The sequence below is a fragment of the Bos javanicus genome, chromosome 2 (assembly GCF_032452875.1).
Source record: "Bos javanicus breed banteng chromosome 2, ARS-OSU_banteng_1.0, whole genome shotgun sequence".
In the NCBI taxonomy this organism is placed as follows: domain Eukaryota; kingdom Metazoa; phylum Chordata; class Mammalia; order Artiodactyla; family Bovidae; genus Bos; species Bos javanicus.
In genome coordinates this window covers 22,046,757-22,071,090 of record NC_083869.1, presented here as the reverse complement: position 1 = coordinate 22,071,090, position 24,334 = coordinate 22,046,757, and the positions used below count along the sequence as shown (strand labels likewise).

The following is a 24,334-nucleotide window of genomic DNA, read 5'->3' as shown; positions in this document are numbered from 1 at the left end:
AAACAGTAAGGTTTGGGTATGGTTAAGCCAGCAGCACTGACATGGCACTGACCGTGCCTCCCGACTTGTTCTACTGTAAGGTGGTGCCCAGGGCAGGAAAGGCAGGAGGAGTGCCTGGAGCACATGCTGAAATGTGGCCTCAAGCAATGCTTGGGGCTGGAGGATGCCTGGTAAAGGAGGAGGGGCACAGCCTCTGGCCAACCTCAAGGGGGTTCTGTGTGCATGGAAGCACTGGGCAAATGTCCCCTTTGCCAGGTGTCCAGGTGCTAACAGCGTCCACACCTGGCTACTACCCACGATCGTGCAGGGGCTGTGAGGTACTCACTTCACCACACAAGTAGTTAATACCGTCAAAGGTATGTATCTCGGTGAAAGGAGGACAAAGGACAGAAAACTCAGTAACCTTAGGTTTCAAGAGTGAGAAAACTGTTCAGAATTGAGGGAGGTATCGTGAGACTCCTGGTCATACCTTGGTCATATCACCAATCAGTGGTATCCCCCTAAATATGAGAAATAACTATAGGCAAAAGCTATCGTAACATGGTCAGACTACAACACTAGCCATGCTTTACTATTAAGACAATTATCAGGACACTATTAATAATTTAGTTCTGATTCCACATGTAAAACATACAAATGATTTTTATTAAAAGGTATATAAAACAATTCTTTAAACATAAGCATGTACAGAAAAAATAATGTATTATCAATTCTAGTCACACAGTCCATTCACCACAATCCTATACAAGGTCTTGTTGTTCAGTTGCTAAGTCATGTCCAACTCTTTGCGACCCCATGGACTGCAGCACACCAGGCTTCCCTGTCCTTCACCATCTCCTAGAGTTTGCTCAAATTCATGTCAATTGAGTTGGTGATGCTATTTAACCATCTCATCCTCTGTCACCCTCTTGGGCCTTGTTAACAAAGGTTAAATTTCTTTATGGCTTCCTTCATGATCTATCTTTCCACATCAACACTATCCCAGTGAGGGAGAAATATCTCTAAAATTACAGCTGAGTTAATGTGGTACAGACAAGTGAACTAGCTTAGGTTCATGCTGCTAAGTTGCTTCAGTCGTGTCCAACTCTGTGTGACCCCATAGACGGCAGTCCACCAGGCTACTCTGTCCCTGGGATTCTCCAGGAAAGAATAGTGGAGTGGGTTACCATTTCCTTCTCCTGTGCATCAAAGTGAAACGTGAAAGTGAAGTCGCTCAGTCGCGCCCGACTCTTCACGACCCCATGGACTGCAGCCTACGAGGCTCCTCCGTCCATGGGATTTTCCAGGCAAGAGTACTGGAGTGGGGTGCCATTGCCTTCTCCAGCTTAGGCTCATATACAACTTCATTAGTGCTAAAACACAGTTTCTGGTGTCAATGTTCTAAGCTGCCAGACTGGCCCCTTACACAGAGCCATCAACTTGAAATCCAGGAATCAGGCAGTGGAAACACCAAACTACTCAAGGCATTTATTTATCACATTACAAGGTGAAGTTTGCGTAATAAATGATGTAACAATAAATATCACCCAGTAATTTAAAAACTTTCCATTCTAAAATATGGGTGTTTAAAGCATTATAGAACCTATAATTTAATGTTCAGCCGTTTTTCAAGTTTCAGAAGCAAATTTCTTTTAATTTCTTTTTATAGGAGCTCTAATGAGAGCTTTGTCTCTAAACTGAACTATGGCTAAAAAGTTTTAAAATGTCGAACACCATACCTAAAACACTTCTACTTTGAAAGTTTAGATTCATTACTTGGACTAATGTTGCATTTAAATATCAGTAGGGAAAAATCAACACTTCAAAATATCAATCTCCTAAAGTCGTATTATCAAAGGATAATAGGAAAATACAATAAATGAATCAACTAGGTTGTGCAATAAAAACCACTGTACCATCCACAGCTGAGTGACAGATAATCTCTATACCACGTTATAGGATGTAAACTCAACACTAAGAGACAAAAAAGCTCAGACTAATCCACATTATCTTATGATCTGCAATTTCTCAAAGCCAAGTCTGTACTAATAGTCACAGTTCCTCAAAGCCAGGTTTCAATCTCTCTTTGGCTTATAGTTGTAAAAATGTCACCTGAAGCAGTTTGTTGTTTTATTATGAATATTCCTCTAATCACCTGGAAAAGGTTTCACTAAAATGCACAAAAAATTCTATGTAGGTCAAACTCTTTTTAAAGCTCTAGTAAAAGAGATCCAAATTTTCTCTACTGTTTTTCTATCAGGTTAATTGGGTCTTTTTTTTCTAGTTTCCTAAGGTCAAAGTTTAGCTAATTAATTTGACCTTTCCCCCCCAAAATAGGCATTTAATGGTACAAAGTTAAATTTAAGCACTATTTTAGCCACATTCCAAAGAATTTTGGTATGTTGTAGTTTTCCTCTTATTCAGGCTAAAATATTTTCTAATGTTCCTATGATCACTTCTTTAATTCATGAGTTATTTAATAGTAAGTTGTTTAATTTCTAAACATGTGGAAACATTTTCAGATTTTGAATTTAATTCTGTTGTGGTAAGAGGATATGCTTTATATGATTTCAATCCTTTTATATTTATTGACACTTGTTTTATGGCCCAGAATATTGTCTATCTTGGTAAACTTTTCATGTTCATTTGAATAGTTTGTGTATTCTGCTGTTGCCAAGTAGCTACTACTACTACTACTAAGTCTCTTCAGTCGTGTCCGACTCTGTGCGACCCCATAGACGGCAGCCCACCAGGCTCCCCCGTCCCTGGGATTCTCCAGGCAAGAACACTGGAGTGGGTTGCCATTTCCTTCTCCAATGCATGAAAGTGAAAAGTGAAAGTGAAGTCGCTCAGTCATGTCTGACTCTTAGCGACCCCATGGACGGCAGCCTACCAGGCTCCTCCGTCCATGGGATTTTCCAGGCAAGAGTACTGGAGTGGGGTGCCATTGCCTTCTCTGTTGCCAAGTAGAATCCTCTGCAAATACCACGTTTGATACTGTTGTTCAAGCCTTCTAAATCCTTACTGATTTCACGTCTGTTCTATTTGTCTGTCTGTCCTATCACTGTGAGATAAGTGCAGAGATCTCCATCTGTAATTGTGGACCTGCCCATTTCACTTTTCAGTTGCTGCTTTATGTATTTTGAATCTCTGATATTAGGTGCATATAAATTTTAAACTATGTCCTCCTGATGAATTTTACCCTTTTTACTGCCAATAATACTTCTAGTTCTGAAAACTACTATGTTTAAGTATAGCCATTTGAACTTTCTTTGAACTACTGTTTATATGATAAATCTTTTTATTTCTCTGTCTCTTTAAAGTGGGTTTCTTGTGGACAGAATATAGTTACATCTTGGTTTTTAAATCCAATCTGACAACAACCTCTCTCTTTTAACGGAGTGTGTAGTTTAGGTTCCATTTAGTGTAGCTCTCAATATAATTGGCTTTAAATTGTCATCTCGCTTTTGTTTTCTATATATTTCATTTGCATTTTTTTCTTGCATACTTTTTATGAATCCATTCTGTCTACACTATTAGCTTATAACTTTTAATCTTTAGAGTTTGTTCTAAGGTTTACCATATACATCTTTAACAATATTATAGTCTACCTTCAAACAATATTCTACCACCTCATGTATAGTGTATCTTACAACAGTACATTTCCACTTTCCGACCCTATACTTTATGCTACTGTAATTTGTGTTACTTGGGCAAACTACATATTACTATTTTTGCTTCAAACAGTAAATTAATTAAAAAAAAAACACTAAAATGATGGAAAAACATATTTTTACACTTACCTACATGTTTAGTATTTCTGGCATTCTTTATTGTTTTGTACAGACCTAAATTTCCATCTGGTATTATTTTTCTTTTTTATAGGTCTCTTGGTGATGGAATCACTCAGGGTTTTTTTTGTTGTTGTTTAAAAAATATTGTCTTCATATTTGAAAGATTTTTTTGCAGAATACAGTTATTCTAGAATATAGTTTTATTATTATTGTTGAGTAAAGATGTTATTCCCTTGTTTTGCATAATTACTGATGAGAATTTTGCTGTCTTTCAGCATCTGTATGTATTCTCCCCACTTCCCAACAGAACTAGTGAAGTGAAAGTGAAGTTGCTCAGTCGTGTCGGACTCTCTGAGACCCCATGGACTATAGCCTACCAGGCTCCTCCATCTATGCAGTACTAGTGACAGAGCAAAATACGCTTCTTCTGTTGACATATTTTTCCTACACTGAAATAATCTTTAAAGATGTTAACCTCTTCTTCTAAAAAAATGTACATTCTATTTCTAGTTGTGAGTGTGCACATTTAAGGTCCTATAAAACCATAAAACTACAAATACATAATGAAAATGGAGTGTGAAAATAAAATTCAAGAGAAACCAAATACACGTTTAATTTCCAGAGCCTAGAGACATCTTGTACATATTTTACCATATGTAAGGGATTAAAACTTCACCTCTCAGGCTGAAGCAGAGTACCACTTTAGGAAGAAAATTTCTTACCCATAACCTGGTGTTCTCTTTGTTTCTCTGCTGCTCTTACAATTTTCTCTTTAGCACTGGTTTTCAGCAATTTGATTATGATGTGCCTAGTGGTGTTTTCATGTTTTTTCTATTTGGTGCTCATAGCACTTCTTGGATCTGTGGGTTTTCATCAAAGGTACACAATTCTTGGTAATTACAGCTTCAAATAATTGTTTTACCCCATGACCTCCCACCATTGTGTCTTCTGACTCCAGTTGCACCTAAGGTAGATGGATACTGTCCCACTGGTCTCTGATGCTGGGCCCCCACCCCCTGCCCCGGGTCTCTGTCCTCCATTTTGGATATTTTTATTACTGAGTCTTCTGGTTCAATAATCTTCATCTTCTCTGCTACCTAGTATGCTATTAACACCATCCAGTGTATTCTAAATTTCAGGCATGTTTTTTTATCTCTAGAGATTCCATTTGGATTGTTTTAAACAGCTTCCCTTTCTTTGCTCACTGCAGCCTTTAGTCTACTGGTAATGTAATCATACTCCTAAGATGATACCATCCTGACGACTTGTAAAACAATGCCTCATCTATTATGATGTCTTTCCACTTCTACTCTCAGGTGGGCAAAACTATGCTCAGCCTAGGGTGAATTTCAGTAATTATTCAGCCTGTTGCTTTCTGGTGGTTTTCTGATAGTTTTTTCTCATGCAGGTGTAGATAAGCACTCACTCAAAAGACTCATGAAGACGCCTATGCAGAACTCCAGAGCTCTGTGCACAGCTCTGTCCCCCAGGTACTCTGCCCCCCAAATTTTAGCTTCTTTGTCTTACCAAACTCCAATCTGTGTCCTCAACTTGGTTAGACCAGAGGATTCCCCCTCCATGTGCTGTGGCCTGGACACTGCCTTCACGCAATGAGTGAGAGCAATCTTAAGACTCACCTTGCTTGTGTTCCTTCTTTAGGTATCACAGAACTGTAATACCTGTTGTTCAATGTCTGACTGTTGTTTTGTATACTTTTTATGGTTTGCTAGTTGTGTAAGATGGGAAGGTATATCTATTTCTTCCATCACGGCTGAAAGTGGGAGTTGAGATTATGTTCTTGATTCTAAAACTGATCTTTCATGTGAGCTTGAACCTGCGACTTTTCTGGGCATCCATTTCAACACACGTCAAATGGCATTAACCTAATCAGAAGTCCTCACTGCCCTTTCTACAGGCTGAACTGCTTCTGGATTCTTTTACCCTCCTGCTCTACATGTGCACTTCTCTCAGCCAAGTGTTACATTAACATTATATTCAGTGAGCTGTACACTAGGATTTTGTAACTGGTGATTTCATTTGTCATTTAATGTTGTAATGGGCATTTCTTATTTTTCAGCCATACAGAATAAATGTCTTGTCTTTGGCTAACAGTTTTCAACCCATGTGAACTGTATGTAGCTGACCCTATCCCCAGCTCCAGCGGAAGGTATGTGACCTAGATCCAAGCCAATCGGCACATTCCATTCCCTTGAACCAGAGCTACTGGTTCAGAGATGGGCATATAAGATAATTGGGTGAATGCCTGCCAAGCCCTTTGCTCAAATAGTCTTTAAGCAGCTGACTAGAATCTGCTCATATACAGAACAGGAACCTCTGCCAGCCATCCTGTCACCAGAGGGAGCCTACAAATGAAGACAGAACTGGGTGGCAGAGTTCTGGTAGCATTTTAAGCCCTGGGCCAAGGGATGCCTTCAAGTAACACTGGACTCTTCCTACTATGCGAGCCAGTAATTTCCCACTTTGCCTCAGAGAGCATGGGTTGGTCTTTCGGACACTTGGATGGAAAGTCTCCCATCTGTTCTTTCAAATGGTAAATATCAGTTTGGGTTCCAAGTGGATTTCTAAAAAGACACACTGAATCAACATCATACAATGGTGGAGTAATGAGCTGTAATAGCAAACCGTGAAAGCAAAATTACAGGCCTCTGAGAGGTGGATCTTCACTTTATGAACACACTGTGCGAGCTTGCAGGGCAGAGCCACAAGCAGCCATCAGGGTGTGGAACACGTAAGGGCTAGGACTCCAAACATAGGGAGTTCTACAAAAGAGAGAGAATGAACTTCACATTCAGGCCTGATTTGGGCAAATCCATTCACATAGCCAAAAATGTCATCTCCACTGCAACAGACTGGAGGAGATTCAAGAATCCTCTGGCTCCCATGACCTAAAAATGAATGTATTCTTTTCAACTTCTATGTCTGGATAACACTTTAAAAACACACCCGGTTCTACTTTTGCTCTCTACAAAATACACACATATAGAAAATAAGCAGTTGATTATTTTCTTCAGGAGTGTACCGCCACTGGGCTATTTCCCCTTTTCTATCTTTCCTATTCTAGCAGCAGAAAGAATATTAATGTAATTTAAGATGAGAGGTTAGTAAGCCTGAAAAAAAAAAAAAAGCTATTGTTATGTTATTTATTGGAAAATAATCTGTAGTGGTTTCTCAGCTATCAGTAGTGCTGTGATAAAATATCTAAGCAAGAAAAATCAATATCTGCATGTGCTCTCTTCACTTAAAAAGATCTTTCCTAGATTTATATTCCATTTCTTTTGGTGTCTATGTGTCTGTTCTCTCTGCCCTTTGGGCAATGATATTTTGGGCTATCTACTGTTGCTAAGTCACTTCAGTCGTGTCCGACTCTGTGCGACCCCGTAGATGGCAGTCCACCAGGCTCCACCGTCCCTAGGATTCTCCAGGCAAGAACACTGGAGTGGGTTGCCATTTCCTTCTCCAATGCAGGAAAGTGAAAAGTGAAAGTGAAGTCGCTCAGTCGTGTCTGACTCTTCGAGACCCCATGGACTGCAGCCTACCAGGCTTCTCCATCCATGGGATTTTCCAGGCAAGAGTACTGGAGTGGGGTGCCATTGCCTTCTCCGTATCTACTGTTACATAAGAAAACTGAATGCTAACTAATAAGGGTAATAATTGTACTGAGATATAGAGAAGATGTTATGACATGTACATATTCCTCAAGCATAAACTTTGATTATTTTATTAAAGCCACAACAAGCTTCACTTTTAGACTGTCTCCCAAGGAATGTTGATATAATGGGCCACAAAGAAAATGAAGAAAAGTATAATGTGTCAAGGTTGTAGAAAACAGAGATATGAAATATTACACATGAACAGAATTAAGACTTAATCCTAAATTAACTCTGGGGGCGAGGGGGGATGGATATATGATACAAACGACTATAAAAAGTTGCCTATAAAGCATGAACATGTCCCAAATCCTTGAAGGTTAGATTACTGTGTGGACAAAAACTAAAATACTAAGAGAAAAGAATTGTAGAGGAGGTGACTTTTCAAAATTGTGTGTTCTTTCTAAGGATTTACATCCTTAACTTGTTACTGTGTTGAGAGTCATATGCCAGGCTGATTCTCCACTTTAGGAAACATTTTGGAGAAACCTCATTTTCTAAAACATTGTCAACAGCACAGACAGACATGATGGAAATAATCAATACTGTATTAGATGCAGCTCTCTGACAGAGGGTCTCAAATTAGGATACTGGTTGAAAATAAGAACTAGGATAGGTTCTGGTGACAGAGTGCCAGGCTCGTCCTCAAGGTGTTTAAAAGTGGCAACCTTAACATCTTAAAAGCTTGTTTTGTTTTTAAATTATTTGGTTTTTAATTTCATAAAAGACACAGTACACCTTGAAAACAAACTTGCAAAGTTTCCCCCAAAAGCTAAATTACTCTCTAATACTTTGTTTTTTAATCCCATAAAAGAAATAGGACTCCTAAGAAATCCCACTAATAGTCTCCAAGAAAGACAAACTTCCAAATCTCTCGCCAAATTTGAAAAGAACAAGAGCAAAAAATGGGCAAGTGAGACTATATCTAACGATCTTCTGCACAGCAAAAGAAATCAACAGAGTGAAAGGTGACCTGCTGCTGGGTCACATACACCAACAGTTTTAGTTTCAATTTTTTGAGGAACCTCTATAATGTTTTCCTTAGTGGCTGTACCAATTTACATTCCCATCAACAGTGCATGAGGGTTTCCTTTACACCCTCTCCTACACTGGTTATTTGTCTTTCTGACAACAGACATTCTAACAGGTGTGAGATGATATACCTTGTTTTGGTTTGTATTTCCCTGATGACTGGTGATGTGAGCACCTCTTCATACAGCTGTTGACCATCTGTCTATCTTCTGAGAAAGGTCTATTTAGGTCCTTTGCTCATTTCTGAAATGAGTGTTTTGGTATGACGTCCCTATATATTTTGGATATTAACCTCTTACCAGATACACGATTTGCAAATGTCAATGTTTTCTTAATCCACAGGTTGCCTTTTCACTCTTGACTGTTACCTTTACTGTGCAAAAGTTTCTACTTACCTATCTTTTGCTTTTGCTTCCTATGCTTTTGGGGCTATATGTAAATAATCAATGCCAAGATCAATGTCAAAAACATTTTCCTGTATGTTTTCATCTTCTAGATTTTTGGTTTCAGGGCTTATATGTAAGTCTTTAATATGAAACAGTTTTTTAATAAATGCTGTGAGACCGGCTGAGTCCAAGAAGTACAGAGTTCCATACAGGATAAATCCAAGGAAGAACACACCAAGACACACAGTAATCAAATTGACAAAAAGACAGAGAACATTAAAAGTAACAAGGGAAAAGCAACAAATAACCTTATGGGAGTTCCCTTGTAAGTTATCAGCTGATTTCTCAGCAGAAACTCTGGAGGCCAGAAGGGAGTGGCATGAGATATCTAAAGTGATGAAAGGAAAGAAGCTACAACCAAGAATACTCCATCCAGCAAGGCTCTTGTTCAGATTTGATGGAGAAATCAAAAACTTTACAGACAAGCAAAAAATAAGAGAATTCAGCACCACCAGACCAGCTTTGCAACAAATGCTAAAGGAACTTACTACTTTTCTAGGCAGAAAAGGCCACAGCTAGAAATGAAAAATTATAAATGGAAAAGCTCACTGGTAAAGGCAAACACACCGTAAGGGAAAGAAATTATCTGCACACAAATATATCAAAACCGGCAATTGTGAGGAGAGGAGAGCACAAATGCAGGACATTGGAAATGCATTTGAAATTAGAAGACCAGCAACGTAAAACAATCTTGTTTCTATACAGACTGCTGTATCAAAACCTCATGGTAACTGCAAATTGAAAATCTACACTAGATACACAAAAACAAAAAAGGAATCCAAACACACTAAAGTTAGTCATCAAGTCATGAGAGAGCAAAAGAAGAAAGGAAGAGAAAACATCTACAAAACCAAATCCAAAATAATTAAGAATGGCAATAGGCAATGGGAATTTGTTGCATGACTTGGAACTCAAACCTGAGTTGAGCTCTGCAACAATCTAGAGGGCTGGGACTGGGAGGGGAGCAGGCGGACGGTTTAAGAGGGAGGAGACATATGTATACTTATGGCTGATTCATGTTGAAGTCTGGCAGAAACCAGCACAATTCTGTAAAGCAATTATCCTTTGATTAAAAAAAAAAAGAATGACAAAAGGAACATATGAGTTGGCCTAAAATTTTGCTCATGCTTTTCCATAAGATCTTATGGAAACTCAGAATGAACTTTTTGGCCAACCCAATACATTTCAGTAACTACCTTAAACGTAAATGGATTAAATGCTCCAACCAAAGACATAGGCTGGCTAAATGGATACAAAAACAGAACCCATATATATACTGTCTATGAGAGAACCATTTCAGATATAGGGACACATAGAGACTGAAAGTGAGGGGATGGAAAAGGTATTCCATGCAAATAGAAATCAAAAGAAAGCTGAAGTAGCAATACTCAGACAAAACAGACTTTAAAGGTTGTTACAAGAGACAGGGAAGGACACTATAAAGATCAAGGGATCAATCCAAGAAGAATGTATAACAATTTTAAATATATATGCACTCAGGAGCACCTCAATATATAAGGCAAATGCTAACAACCATAAAAGGAGAAATCGACGTTAACACAATAATAGTGGAGGACTTTAACACCTCAATTTCATCAATGGACAGATCATCCAGACAGAAAATCAGTAAGAAAACACAGGCTTTAAATGACACATTAGACCAGATGGACTCGATATTTATAGGGCATTCTATCCAAAAGCAGCAGAATACACATTCTGAAGTGCACATGGAATATTCTGGACAGATCACATGCTGGACCACAAAGTGAGCCTTGATAAATTTAAGATCATATCAAGCATCTTTTCCTACCACAACACTATGAGATTAGAAATCAACGGAAAGGGGAAAAGAAGTAAAAAACACAAACATGTGGAGGCTAAACAATATGCTACTAAACAATCAGTGGATCACTGAAGAAATCAAAGAGGAAATGAAAAAAGCACCTAGAGACATGAAAACAAAAGCATACCATCCAAAACCTATGGGACACAGCAAAAGCAGTTCTAAGAGGGAAGTGTATAACAGCAATACAATCCCACCTCAGGAAACAAGGAAAATCACAAATACACAACCTAACCTTACACTTGGAGCAATGAGAGAAAAAAGAACACCCCCCCCCCAACTAAAGTTAGTAGAAAAAAATTATAAAGAAATAAAAGATCAATGAAATTAAAAGCTAGTTCTTTGAAAAGATAAAATCGATAAACCTTTAGCCAGACTCACCAAGAAAAAAAAAGGGAGAGGGATCAAATCAATAAAATTAGAAATGAAAAAAAAAAGTTTCAATGGACATCACAGAAATACAAAGGATCATAAGAGACTACTACAAGCAACTATATGCCAATAAAACGGACAACCTAGAAGAACAAATTTTTAGACAGATATAATCTCCTAAGACTGACTCAGGAAGAAACAGAAAATATGAACAGACCAATCACAAATACTGAAACTGTGATTTAAAAGATCCCAAGAAACAAAAGTCCAGGATGAGATGGCTTCACAGGTGAATTCTATCAAACACTTAAAGAGTTAACAGCTATCCTTCTCAGATATTCCAAGAAACTGCAGAGGAATATTCCGAACCTCATTCTATGAGGCCACCATCAGCCTGATATCAAAACCAGACAAAAATAACACTCAAAAAAGAAACTTATAGGCCAATATCACTGATGAACATACATGCAAAAATCCTCAATATAATACTAGCAATCCAAGTCCAACAATACATTAAAAGGATCACACAGCATGATCAAGTGAGATTTAGCCCAGGCGTACAAGGATGCTTCCATAACCGCAAATCAATGTGATAACACCACGTCAACAAACTGAAGAAAACAATATGATAAAATCAATAGATGCAGAAAAGGCTTTTGACAAAAGTCAACGCCCATTTATGATAAAAGCTCTCCAGAAAGTGGGCACAGAGGGAACATACCTCAAAATAATAAAGGCTATATATGACAAACCTACAGCTAATATCATTCTCAATGGTGAACAGCTGAAAGCATTTCCTGTAAGATTAGTAGAAAACAAGGATATCGGCTGTCACCACTTTTCAACATAATTTTGAAAGTCCTATGCATGACAAACAAAGAAGAAAAATAAAGGGAATCCAAACTGGAAAGAAGTAAAACTGTCACTGTTTGCCGATGACATGGTACTATATACAGAAAATCCTAAAGATGCTACCAGAAAATTACCAGAACTCATCAACGAATTTGGTAAAATTGCAGGATAGAAAATAAATACACAGAAATCTGTTGCATTTCTATATACTAACAATGAAAGATCAGAAAGAAATAAAGAAATCCCATTTAATATCACATCAAATAGAATAAAATACCTAGGAATAAATCTAACTGTATTCTGAAAACTATAAGGAGGCAAAAGACCTATACTCCATAAACTGTAAGCCACTGATGAAAGAAACTGAAGATGACACAAACAGATGGAAAATATACCACGTTCTTAGAGGAAAATATAGGCAGAACACTCTTTGACATGAAATGAAGCCGTACCTTTTTTTGATCCATCTCCTAGGTTAATGGAAAAACAAAAATAGACAAAAGGGACCTAATTAAACTCAAAAGCTTTTGCAAACCATAGGAAACCATAAACAAAAAGATAACCCACAGAATAGGAGAAAATATTTGCAAATGATGCGACTGGGGCATTAATTTCCAAAATATACAAATAGCTCATATAGCTCAATATAAAAAAATAAGTAATTTAATTTAAAAAATGGGCAGAAGACCTAAATAGACATTTCTCCAAAGAAGACATACAGATGGTCAAGACGCTCATGAAACAACATTGAAAATGCTATGTTGAAAATGCTCAACACTGGTAATTTATTAGATGCAAATCAAAACTACAATGAGCTATCACCTCATACCATTCAGAATGACCATCATCAAAAAAGTCTACAAACAATAAATGGAAAGAGTGTGTAGAAAAGGGAACCCTTGCGTACACTGTTGGTAGGAACGTAAATTGGTACAGACACTGGAGAACAGTATGGAGGTTCCTTAAGAAACTAAAAATAGAACTACCATATGATCCTGCAATCCCACTCCTCAGCATATATCTAGAGAAAAACCTGGTTTGCAAGGATACATGCACCCCAATATTCACTGCAGCATTGTATACAATAACCAAGACATGGAAGCAACCTAGATGTCCATCAATAGATGAATGGATAAAGAAGACGTGGTACATATACACAACGGATTAATACTCAACCATTAGAAAGAAGGAAATACTGTCATTTGCAGCAACACGAATGGACCTGGAGATTATAATACTATGTGAAGTGAGTCAGACAGAAAAAGGCAATTATCATATGATATCATTTATATGTGGAATCTAAGAAAAATGATACAAATGAACTAATTTACAAAACAAACTCATTCAGACAAAGAGCAAATTTATGGTTATGGGGTGTGGGAGGGATAGATTGGAAGTTTGGGATTGACATGTACACACTACTATATTTAAAATAGATAACCAACAAGGACCTACTATATAGCACAGGGAACTCTGCTTAATACTCTGCAATAACCCAAACGAAAAAAGAATTTGAAAAAGAATAGATTCATGTATATGTATAACTGAATCACTTTGCTGTATACTGGAAACCAACACAACAGTGTTAATCAACTATATTCCAATATAAAACAAAAATTAAAAAAGTATCTATAATCCATCATGTTTGCTTTTAATTAATTTGCCCAAGTAGCCAGTTCTCTGTTATTATTATTGCATTATATGTAATCTTGATTTTGTCTTAAAGAGCTATTTGAATTAAACATACCAAATGGAACATTGAATGATTTGAAGGAAGTAAAAGAAATACACAAGATTTCACTGTATTCTGTGGTGCGTGAAAATGCACTGCTCTTACATAACTATGCCTGGGAGCTAAGAAAGAAGCAAGAGCTTTCTTTAGCACCACAATCATGCCAGGGTTCTCAACTGCATCAGGATCTCTGCTACTGGGCAAGAAACAGTCTTGGTATGGATTCAGAAAAAATATCCACTTAGGGGTAATTTGTAATAACAGGAATAGTGGTTATCATGTACCTACACATATCAGTAACTCAACTTTTCTCATGTAGAACCAGAGGTTTACAGAGATGAAGCAACCTGCCCAAGGTCACACAAACAGCAAGCAAGTTCCTAAGGGCAAGGACTGGATCTGAGTTATCACTCAATTCAGAGAGCCTCAGATGTAGGATACAGTCACTGCTGGTGGGGTGCCTGTGTCTGACTTTTAATGGCAGAGGTGGTTTTGTTTTGCTTAGTTTTTAAGTCGGTTTAAGAAATTTGCACTTGTGCACTTGCTCTCTCTGTTGTGATAGGATAGGGGCAGTTCTTAAAATGAGAGGTTGACCCAGGAGACAGTTAAAATTATTTTCACTCTAATATATGCTGACAACTTTACAGGATAATCATTTTTAAAGGATGTGGTATATTTATTTTTAAATGATGACCTCCCTAAGAAAGACGCCTATCTTTCTTGTGATAGATTCTTTATCAAATCCTTCCTTGTAAGTAATAATGGAGGGGGACTGTGTTATATAACACAGCAAAATGGGAAGCCTTCCTGTTTTTTTCTCTTTTATTATAAATAACACAATAACAAAAAACCAAACACCTGCCTAGAACAATGGAGTTAGGCCCAGTTGAATTTTGGCGGGGGGGCAGGGGGGGCAGGTTTCACCAAAGGTACAACATACTCGTGGCTTCACCTTCTGAAATGAGATCTGACAGCTGTTCCACACCACAGAGCAATGTTATATAACAAGGCAGTGCAAGAGGCAAAAAAAGAAAACCACACTGAAGTGAGGCTTTGGTGAGTGGGTTGGTGGTTCAGCAGAGTGCACTTTCAGCAACCAAAAAACAGTCAATGGCAAGGCCACATGAATGATTATCAGTATGTAAATGCTCAGGACTTTCCCGACAATAAATCTCTGAGCTGGACATACTTATATATCACAGGCAGTGACCTTCTAAGTGAGCATTTGTGTGGGAGAGCACTGCTCCAGCCACAGACTCTGAATTCTTTTAGGGATTTCCCTGGAAGTCAAGTATGCCCCCCTCTCTCCTTTTTATAACACGACCCCGCAGAAACATTTTTTAAGAAACAAAGAGTAATTTCAATGGAAAGAGTCAAATTTTGAGACTTTTGACCTTATTAGCAACTCTAAAAAATATGTAATGCAATCCACTGTCCAACATGAGCTCTTCCTGAGCATAAATACTTTTTTAAAAAAACAGTGAGTCCAAGCTCATTTTAATTTTTTATCTCCAAAAAGGGAAGCAGACTTCTACTTTTTAATATGCTCTTTACAAACAACAACAACAAAAAACACCTAGAATTTTAAAACAGTATTGGTACTGAGCTATGAGTCACAATTGGTCCCACAGTCAGCACTTTGTGGTTATACAAAATCTGCTCATTAAAGTCACATGTTAAATTAAAACTTAGAAATTACTGGAAGACAGAACCCCAAAAATGAAAGAATGTGTTTGTTTATGAAATTCTTGAACAGACCTACCCTTTGCTTTTTATCAATATTGACAGAAAACATGTACAATGAATTTAGCACTAAAATGGCATCCTTAACAGGTCAATCTGTTTCTGCTTAACATACCAGAGGGATATATTTTAAAATCTCACCATTTTGAAAGAGTTCACATAATTTCCTGCTTAGGAACCTAAATGGCTATTTTTGAGACCAAACATGTATATAACTTGGTATTTGCAAAAGGATATATTTGGGATCATTTTCCTGATAAAAATCCTGTAAGACCAGGTGGCACATCATGCAAGACACTGAGGCCTAGGACCTAGAGGGACTGTTTAGGTCATAAACGGAAGAGGTAGTTAGGACTTACATCAGTGGTCTCAATTTCACTTTACATCAAAGACTGGTTGAAAAGGTCAAGTCTTTAATAATGTTGAAAGAGAGAAAACACTACTTGGTTTACCTTGAAATATTGGCAATCATTACACAGCCCATGCATTCTGGGATGTATCCTTTATCCCCAGATAATCTGAAGTTCATAAAAATCTTTTTCACTATGGAAAAAGCTGAGCATATTGGAGGCTCGGTATTTGGCATTTTAGTAAAATTAATGCTAGTGTTAACAATCAGGAAAAATTGCAAATTTGGAAAGAACTGTCTTACTACAGAGCTTGGTGCATTCTATCTACTAAATAAATTAATAAACAAATGGAGGAGCAGGGTATCCAGCCTTATCATCTTCTGAAAACAGATACCCCCTAACATCAAAACTAATGCCATTTTGTCTACACTAACAGTATTCTTATCTCAGGAACTTCATCATAAAGTTGTATAACTATTGGGCAGTTACTATAGAAATGCTAGTGCATTTACCCATGAAGTGTAATTGGGTCTCCCACATACAATCTCACATATGTTCTCTGAATTAGGTTGCAAAGGACTGAACTTCAAGGTCTTGTATCATGCTATAAATGCAGGCAAGGTCTACACATACTTTGAATCTACACACACATTTTGATGAAAAATGATTAAAGTACAGTTGGTAAAACACAGTAACATAATAATTAAAAACTATACATATATACACATACACAAGGTGAAAGAAAATACTCAAAAAAAGTGAAGAGAAGCTGCTAAGTGTCAGTAGCATAAGAGTCCCATGGTAGCCATCCTCCTTTCATCATGGTCAATTCATTAGCAGAGGAGAAAAGACAGAAACTATGGGAAATGGACACCATCTGCTCAATCCAGATGCAACAGCACATGCTTCTTAGAGCCAAAGCTTTTTTACCAGAAACGAAAGGAGATAAGGTCTAATCCTCTCACAAAACATCCCACAAAGGTGGTTAGACATATTTGCATCACAAATAATAATGCCAAGATCATTATTAGTTGAGACCTTTTAAATATCAGTCAAGACTTTTACCATTGAGTATACACTGATCAAACAGAATACTAAATCAGCACTAGAGAAAATGGGGTTGGATTCTATCAGCTTTACTCAGCTATTCCTTAAAAAAAAAAAAATCATGCTTAAAACATCTTCATTCCCTGAATAGCAAGAACAGTTTAGTCCAGTCATCCTACTTTTAAAAAGACATACTTTTAATATTGTATATTTCAAGTAATGTGCATTTCCTTTCTTATAAGAAAAGGTTAAAAATAAATATTCTTACCTTGAAATTGTGGACCTTTTCATATTTTGGAATTTGTTCGTTTTCTTTCAGAGTTGCTCTTCTAACAAGTGATGTCAACTGCGAATAAGCAAAGAGTTTCAGAGGTTGCCAGATTGTCACAGACGACTTTTGAGAACCCAGTTTCATTCCCAAGGCTGCTATCAATAAATCTTGTTGACGGCCCTCTTGTTTTGATTTGTGAACTGTAGCTCTATTAGTTTTCCTACCCGACCAAGACTCTTTGGATGGCATTTTGGAATTCACAGGAAATAAAGCAAACCTATATTGATCTATGTCTGTCGATGAACTCTATTCAGCTAACAAATGAGCATTCTTCCAGCCAGCACAGAGCCCTACCCTACAGAGAGCTGCAGAGAAACAGCACGGAGAGGTGGAGGAGGGTGATGAAGCACTTCTTAAAAAGAGGTCCACTAGCCAGAAAAATTCTTCTTTCTTCCTTTTTTTTTTTTAAAGGGCTCTATATTTAAGCTTCTGAAAACTTAAAAGTCTGAACAGAAATAAAGAGTCGATGCCAACATACAAAACATTCAGCATTTCTCTTTCCTTTTTAAAGAGCCATGCAATTTGACAAATGATACATTTCTAAAAGCTTTCTTTTCTAGTCAATGTATTAATGTCCATTCTGAAGGAGAGATGCCTACATCCTGCCTGCAGTCAGTTTCAAGCAACTGACACCCTGGGAAGCCCCTGGCAGAGGGTGGGGGAGGGGAGGGACTTGGCAAGGAAGGCTGATTAGACTGGTCACCGTAAGAAAGGAGAGAACCAATGAGAATCAAGCAACAGTATTTAAGTACTGTATTCCTCAATTCTGTATCTCCCTCCTCTCATGTAAGATTTTTCTTGCTGGCTCAAGGCAAAAAAAAAAAAAAAAAAATCAGTGGGAAGACAATGAGCACTGAATGAGTCATGCATCATTACAAAATGGATTTTTTTTTAACCTATTAAAAGCAAAGGAAAATTAACACACACGGCACTAGGTTTTAAAAAGAAGGTACCACCTGCCAGGTAAATTATGAAAAGCTGATCTATAATTTGCCTTTGTGCATATGGACTACAGTTAGTTAACTAAAACCCAATTTTATTAAACATGAGCAAAAGCTGAAAAGCATTTTGATGAAAAACAAAAGGAGTTTAACTAGGTATCATACTATTTTCATGAAGAGCTAGGAGCACACCCTTGTCTGCACTGACAGCCTGGAACAGTCAGTTCAATCTGTCTACCGTGAGTAGTTTTATTGCGCATCTGTAATTTTAAATAGGTCCAACCATTATTTTAAATCTTAATCTCAACATTCTTCATTCAAAGAGCTCCAGGCCAGGCCACGGTGCAAGCTGGTTGGGAGCAGTCCCTCATGTACACAGGCCCCACATGTAGTGTTGGACCCTGAGCTGTCCGTTTCCTGATACAGAGAGGCAAGTGCTGGGCAAGAGCCTCAAACCCAGCTCCATTTAAGAGCAATACCTACACAGTTCATTTCTTTAAAACCAAGGGGCTGTAAACTTAGGTTTTCTCATATTGGGTCCCTCAACACCTCCCATCTGTTTCATCATGCTATAGTAATTAAGTTTAACCCATTCTGATTCTAAAGTTACATTGTATTTAAAGAATCAAAAATGCTATATTCAAATGAATTCAGTCCATCTGCTTAGATAAGTGCAAAAAATTTATTTCAGATTTCATAGTCTGTAAGGACTATGGGGCTCCTGCAGATTCTAATTTAATTAGGGCATGAAGTGGTCCTTAAACCATGGCAGATATTGATAATACTGAATGAATGATTTATAAACATACCCCAATATTTTTTGAGTCTATAGGTTTTGAGTCTTTTAAAATGATTTCTTTTTTAAAAAACACTTCTAAGTAAATAAAAAGGCAAACATTAACATTTAGATCTACAGATGTTTCATTTCCACAAATTTATACCCTTACCTGATTAATAGGAGACAAAAAGTTTTTTTCCAAGTAGAAATACAATGGAAAGAACTTCCTTGCCTAACCTACATTGCTCTTTAGCTTAGACCTAGTTTGTCATGTGATGACTAAGAATAGAAAGGCCAGCCAATTCTTTAGTTACACACAACCTATAGCAAGTTTATGTTTTTCTCAGTGGGCCTGAAAAACACAGACTCTAAAGGCAAATTTGACAGTAATTTTTTTCTCCACATTATTTAACAATGAATGTTTAAATTACTAATTTAGAGACAACAGTTACCTCATGTAACCCAAGAAACTTTTTTTCCTGAGTATTTCTGATCAGGAAATACTTTATTATAGATCATCCCAGTCCTTCAGCAGTAGTAACTAAAATTCAACCACAGTATAAAAATATTCATAGTAGAGTTCTCCAGAAAATTCATGGCTGAGTAAAACTGAATATTTCTGTCACTGAGAGGTAAGGTCTACTAAGACTCTGCAGTCACTGTCTGTCCTGAGTAAGTGTTCTACTTATGAAAGAAATACTGGAATAATAACAACTTGGGCAACTATCCAGGGCACTAAGAATACAAAAAACAAGGGTTCCAGATGAAAAACTTCTTAGCTCCTCTCAACTGGCTGGAGGTCTTGTCACTATCACACCTTCCGTAACTGCAACTGCATTTCTGCATTAATTTTGAGGAGCTCTGAAGTCAGAATTGCTAACTCCTGCATTCAGAACCAGTATCAATGTTCTGACATTCCAGACAAATGTCTACCACTCTTCCTTATGTTTTCTGGCCATATCTATCTACTTAGATGGATAGAGCATCTATTAATTACGACTATCATTATTAGGTACTTAGGCTCTAAGCACCCAGCTAAACACTTTCATATATACAGAATCCCATTAATTCCACAGAAGAACTATCTATGAGGCATATATTACCCTCATTTTATAGCGGGAAGAACTGAGGCCTATAGAAGTTAACTTCCCCAAATTGTACAGCTATTAGGTTAAGTGATGGATAGGAGTTAGGCTTTTAAACACTATGCTGCTGCTGCTGCTCCTAAGTCACTTCAGTTGTGTCCGACTCTGTGCGACCCCATAGACGGCAGTCCACCAGACTCCCCCATCCCTGGGATTCTCCAGGCAAGAACACTGGAGTGGGTTGCCATTTCCTTCTCCAATGCATGAAAGTGAAAAGTGAAAGTGAAGTTGCTCAGTGTCCGACTCTTAGTGACCCCATGGACTGCAGCCCACCAGGCTCCTCCGTCCGTGGGATTTTCCAGGCAAGAGTACTGGAGTAGGGTGCCATTGCCTTCTCCAAACACTATGCTATATCCACTCAAATGAGAAAATGAAAGGAAACCATGGAGTCTGAGAATAGTTGTTTTTTTCTCTCTGGTATTCAAGGTGTTTCTCTAGTTATTTTCTCTTTTCAGTTCTGAAGAGTAGCAATAGATTGTAAGACATAGCAAACAATGAGGAACACCGAATGGTAAGAAAAAGTAATCATCACTAAGATCTAGATCTCAAGTGTAGCCCACAGTACATGCAGTAGGAAATGCAGCCCTCAGGCTCCATTCAGATATCCCCTCCTTCAGGACACCTTTGACCATTTGAAGTATTAGCTGTGACGTTACCCACCTGTGAACCTCAGAGTCCTTCACTTGTTCATTAATTACGAGACGTATCACCTTCTGCCTCATATCACAGTTGCCTATGTAGCTGTTTATATAGAACTAGGTCTTACACATCTCAGTTTAAATCCTGAATCTAGCACAGTAGCTGGTACAAATAAAGATTCAATGAATAAAAATCAAATGAAGGCAGCTATTTTTTACTGGGGGGCAGTGTATTACAATAAAAAATGTGATTTAAAATCAGAGACACTGAAGTTTGAATCCTGACCTTGGGAGATTTATTTGTTGCCTTGGTTATTACATACCATGGATAATAATCCTGGAGAAGGGAATGGCTACTCACTCCAGTATTCTTACCTGGAGAATTCCAAGGATAGAAGAGCCTGGCAGGCTACAGTCCATGGAATTTCAAAGAGCTGGACATAACTGAACGACAAACACTTTCATGTTCATGGCTAGTAATATTTATCTTATAGGATACTGGACAGTTTGGGGATAATACATAAAGAAGAAAAGACTACAGAGAGTTCAGTTCAGTTCAGTTGCTCAGTCGTGTCCGATTCTTTGCAACCCCATGAACCGCAGCACACCAGGCCTCCCTGTTCATCATCAACTCCCAGAGTTCACCCAAACTCACGTCCATCGAATCGGTGATGCCATCCAGCCATCTCATCCTCTGTCGTCCCCTTCTCCTCCTGCCCCCAATCTCTCCCAGCATCAGGGTCTTTTCAAATGAGTCAACTCTTCACATCAGGTGGCTAAGTACTGGAGTTTCAGCTTCAACATCAGTCCTTCCAATGAACACCCAGGACTGATCTCCTTTAGGATGGACTGGTTGGATCTCCTTGCAGTCCAAGGGACTCTCAAGAGTCTTCTCCAACACCACAGTTCAAAAGCATCAATTCTTCTGCGCTCAGCTTTCTTTATAGTCCAACTCTCACATCCATACAAGCATTCAATAAATGATACAGGGCTGCTGTGCCAAATATTAGCTGCAGAGTATGTACACTGTGTAATATAAGACAGGTTTCTGTATAAGTGAAAGTCACTCAGTTGTGTCCAACTCTTTGTGACCCCATGGACTGTAGAGTCCATGGAATTCTCCAGGTCAGAATACTGAAGTGGGTAGCCTTTCCCTTCTCCAGGGGATCTTCCCAACCCAGGAATTGAACCCAGGTCTCCCGCATTGTAGGCAGATTCTTTACCAGCTGAGCCACAAGGGAACCCATTCTGTATAAGGAGTTAGATTAATCTGCCTTTGGTTCATACATACAAGCATGCCTGAAACTCCTGCTCTTCTCTTTATATTATGGTCTCTATCAAATTCCCCCAATGCTAGTTCTAATCCTATCTTTCAAAAGGCATATAATGTGTGTTAGCTGAAGGAGCAGGATGGGATGGAGCTAAAAGGAAAGAAGATTCTCAGCATTTGTTAAGATGTCAGGAACAATGTGTTATGCTTCATATCTTTGTCCCAGTTCTTGGTTATAGAGCCCGAGACATGTTGCATAATGGGTGTTTTATAGGCGAAGAAATGCTCACGGGTCATTTTTGCTGGAAACACCAGCAGTATTTTGCTTTGTATTTTGACTGGGAACCTTTGGCCTGTCTTGGACCTGACTCTGTCCATCCTTAACACAGATATCATTTCTGTATTCTGCTCAGATAAGGGTGACTAGGCTGGAGAGAGAGATGGGAAAGGAGCAGATCCCACAACTCCTCTGTGTCTGCCTTTGTCCATACCCTCTGCAGTTCAGAGAAGAGGACTGGGAAAGTGCGGGCTGGCAGTGTTGTAAGGGGGAAATAGGTGACCTTGGAAAGGAATGCATTTGCTGTTTTTCAAATAAAGAAATTTCTACCACTGACCCCACTCTGCTGTTGTCTAGTAACAATACTGGATTTGTGCTGAGTTAGCCTCTCATTTTCACCAAGCCTAGCAAAACAGGAACATGGGCTCTTGGGTCAGAGAGAAGTGCTGACCTTAACCCCTTCATCTACTGGCTGTGGTGAGTCTTTGCTCAAGCTACTGATTTAAGTGGATTAAAAGTACTTACATTATAGAATGACTAAGAATTAAATGAGATAATAAGCATTTTTCATTATTCCTAGCACAGAAAGTAATTAACAAATAGAAGTTTCACCTCTTTTCCTTCCAAGACCCCAGTTGTCCAAGTTCAGAGTTAGTCTAACCTGTGACAGTGATACACATTAAAGGCCCAAGGCCACTGTCCTAAGCAACGTGAGTTTCAGGTCAAACTGTAGCCACATGGTTTAGGCACACATCATAGTTCAGTTCAGTCGCTCAGTTGTATGTGACTCTTTGCAACCCCATGGACTGCAGCATTCCAGGCTTTCCTGTCCATCACCAACTCATGGAGTTTACTCAAACTCATGTCTATCAAATTGGTGATGCCATCCAACCATCATCCTCTGTCATCCCCTTTACCTTCTGCCTTCAATCTTGCCCAGCATCAGGGTCTTTTCATAGGCATCACCGTTCTGCAGTTTTTAAACTTACCATGTACTGGTAATCTGAACCCCTGGGCTCAAACTGAGTAACCCCTGTCCTTTCCTCCTTCCTGCCTCAAATCCTGCTTACATTAAGGTGCAGATGACTGATTACACTTCCTTTTCCATGAGTATCTGATTTTAGTATGGGACCAAGACTTAAGCCAAAAGAATAAATCTCCAGTTACCGAATGTCAGGAAATACTAACAGTAAGAATGTCTTCTAGAAAACTACAAAGACCTCATGCAAACAGTTACCTCCTTTGTAACATCATGATGACATCACAGACTCATGACCTCAATGCTCCAGTTAACTAAGCTAAATCAACATTCCATCCAATAAGTACCATAAAAGATTGTTCTAGCTGGCATGGCCCTAAGGCTCATGGACGTGTAGAGTAGCTGGATTTGCTTACTACTGGGTGATCTAAAACACTAATTCAAGTTTAGCAAATTCTGCAATTTCTACAAAATGTTGAAACTGAGTTATAAACAACAGCTCTTCCACAATCAAAATCTGTAGATCCAAGCAAATTCAGCTCACTCTAGATATACTGATTATTCATACTTGTGTCCCCTAAATTATCATTTGTAACCTCGTTTCTCTCCATTAGAGCCAAGAGTGGAATATATTCAAGGTACTTAACAATTATATGTCAGCTTACATTTATTAACTGACAACTACATGGCACTGTACTAGTAAATGCTTTACAGGTATGATGTAGTTTAGTTCCCCTTCATGGATCACAGCCTTGTCGTGGTGAAGGGGCTTGCATAACTCAATGAAGCCACAAGCCATGCCATGCAGCGCCACCCAAGACAGATGGGTCACAGTGAAGAGTTCTGACAAAACATGGTCCACCAGAGAAGGAAATGGCAACCCACTTCAGTATTCTTGCCATGAGAACCCTATGAACAGTATGAAAAGGCAAAAAAAAAAAAAGATATGATGCTGAAAGATATGACTCCAAGTCAGAAAGTGTCCAATGGTAAGAGCAGAGAAATAGCTCCAGAAAGAATGAAGTGGCTGGGTCAAAGTGGAAACGCTCAAGTCCTGTGAGGTTCATGAATCAAGATAAATTGGACATGGTCAAGCAGGAGACGGCAAAAATGAACA

The 24,334-nt window shown here is 38.3% G+C and overlaps 1 protein-coding gene across 4 annotated transcripts in view; it reads right to left on the bottom strand.

Annotated features, from left to right (window-relative positions):
- Positions 1 to 24,334, bottom strand: part of CHN1 (chimerin 1) — a 200,560-nt gene that overhangs the window by 30,339 nt on the left and 145,887 nt on the right. For 3 of the 4 annotated variants that reach the window (XM_061434899.1, XM_061434907.1, XM_061434926.1), the window contains one exon: positions 17,127 to 17,204. In XM_061434899.1, the coding sequence (XP_061290883.1) occupies positions 17,127 to 17,204 (78 nt within the window). Of the gene's footprint in view, positions 1 to 17,126; positions 17,205 to 21,346; positions 21,368 to 24,334 lie in introns of those variants that run through there. The other variant, XM_061434917.1, reaches the window with a different exon arrangement.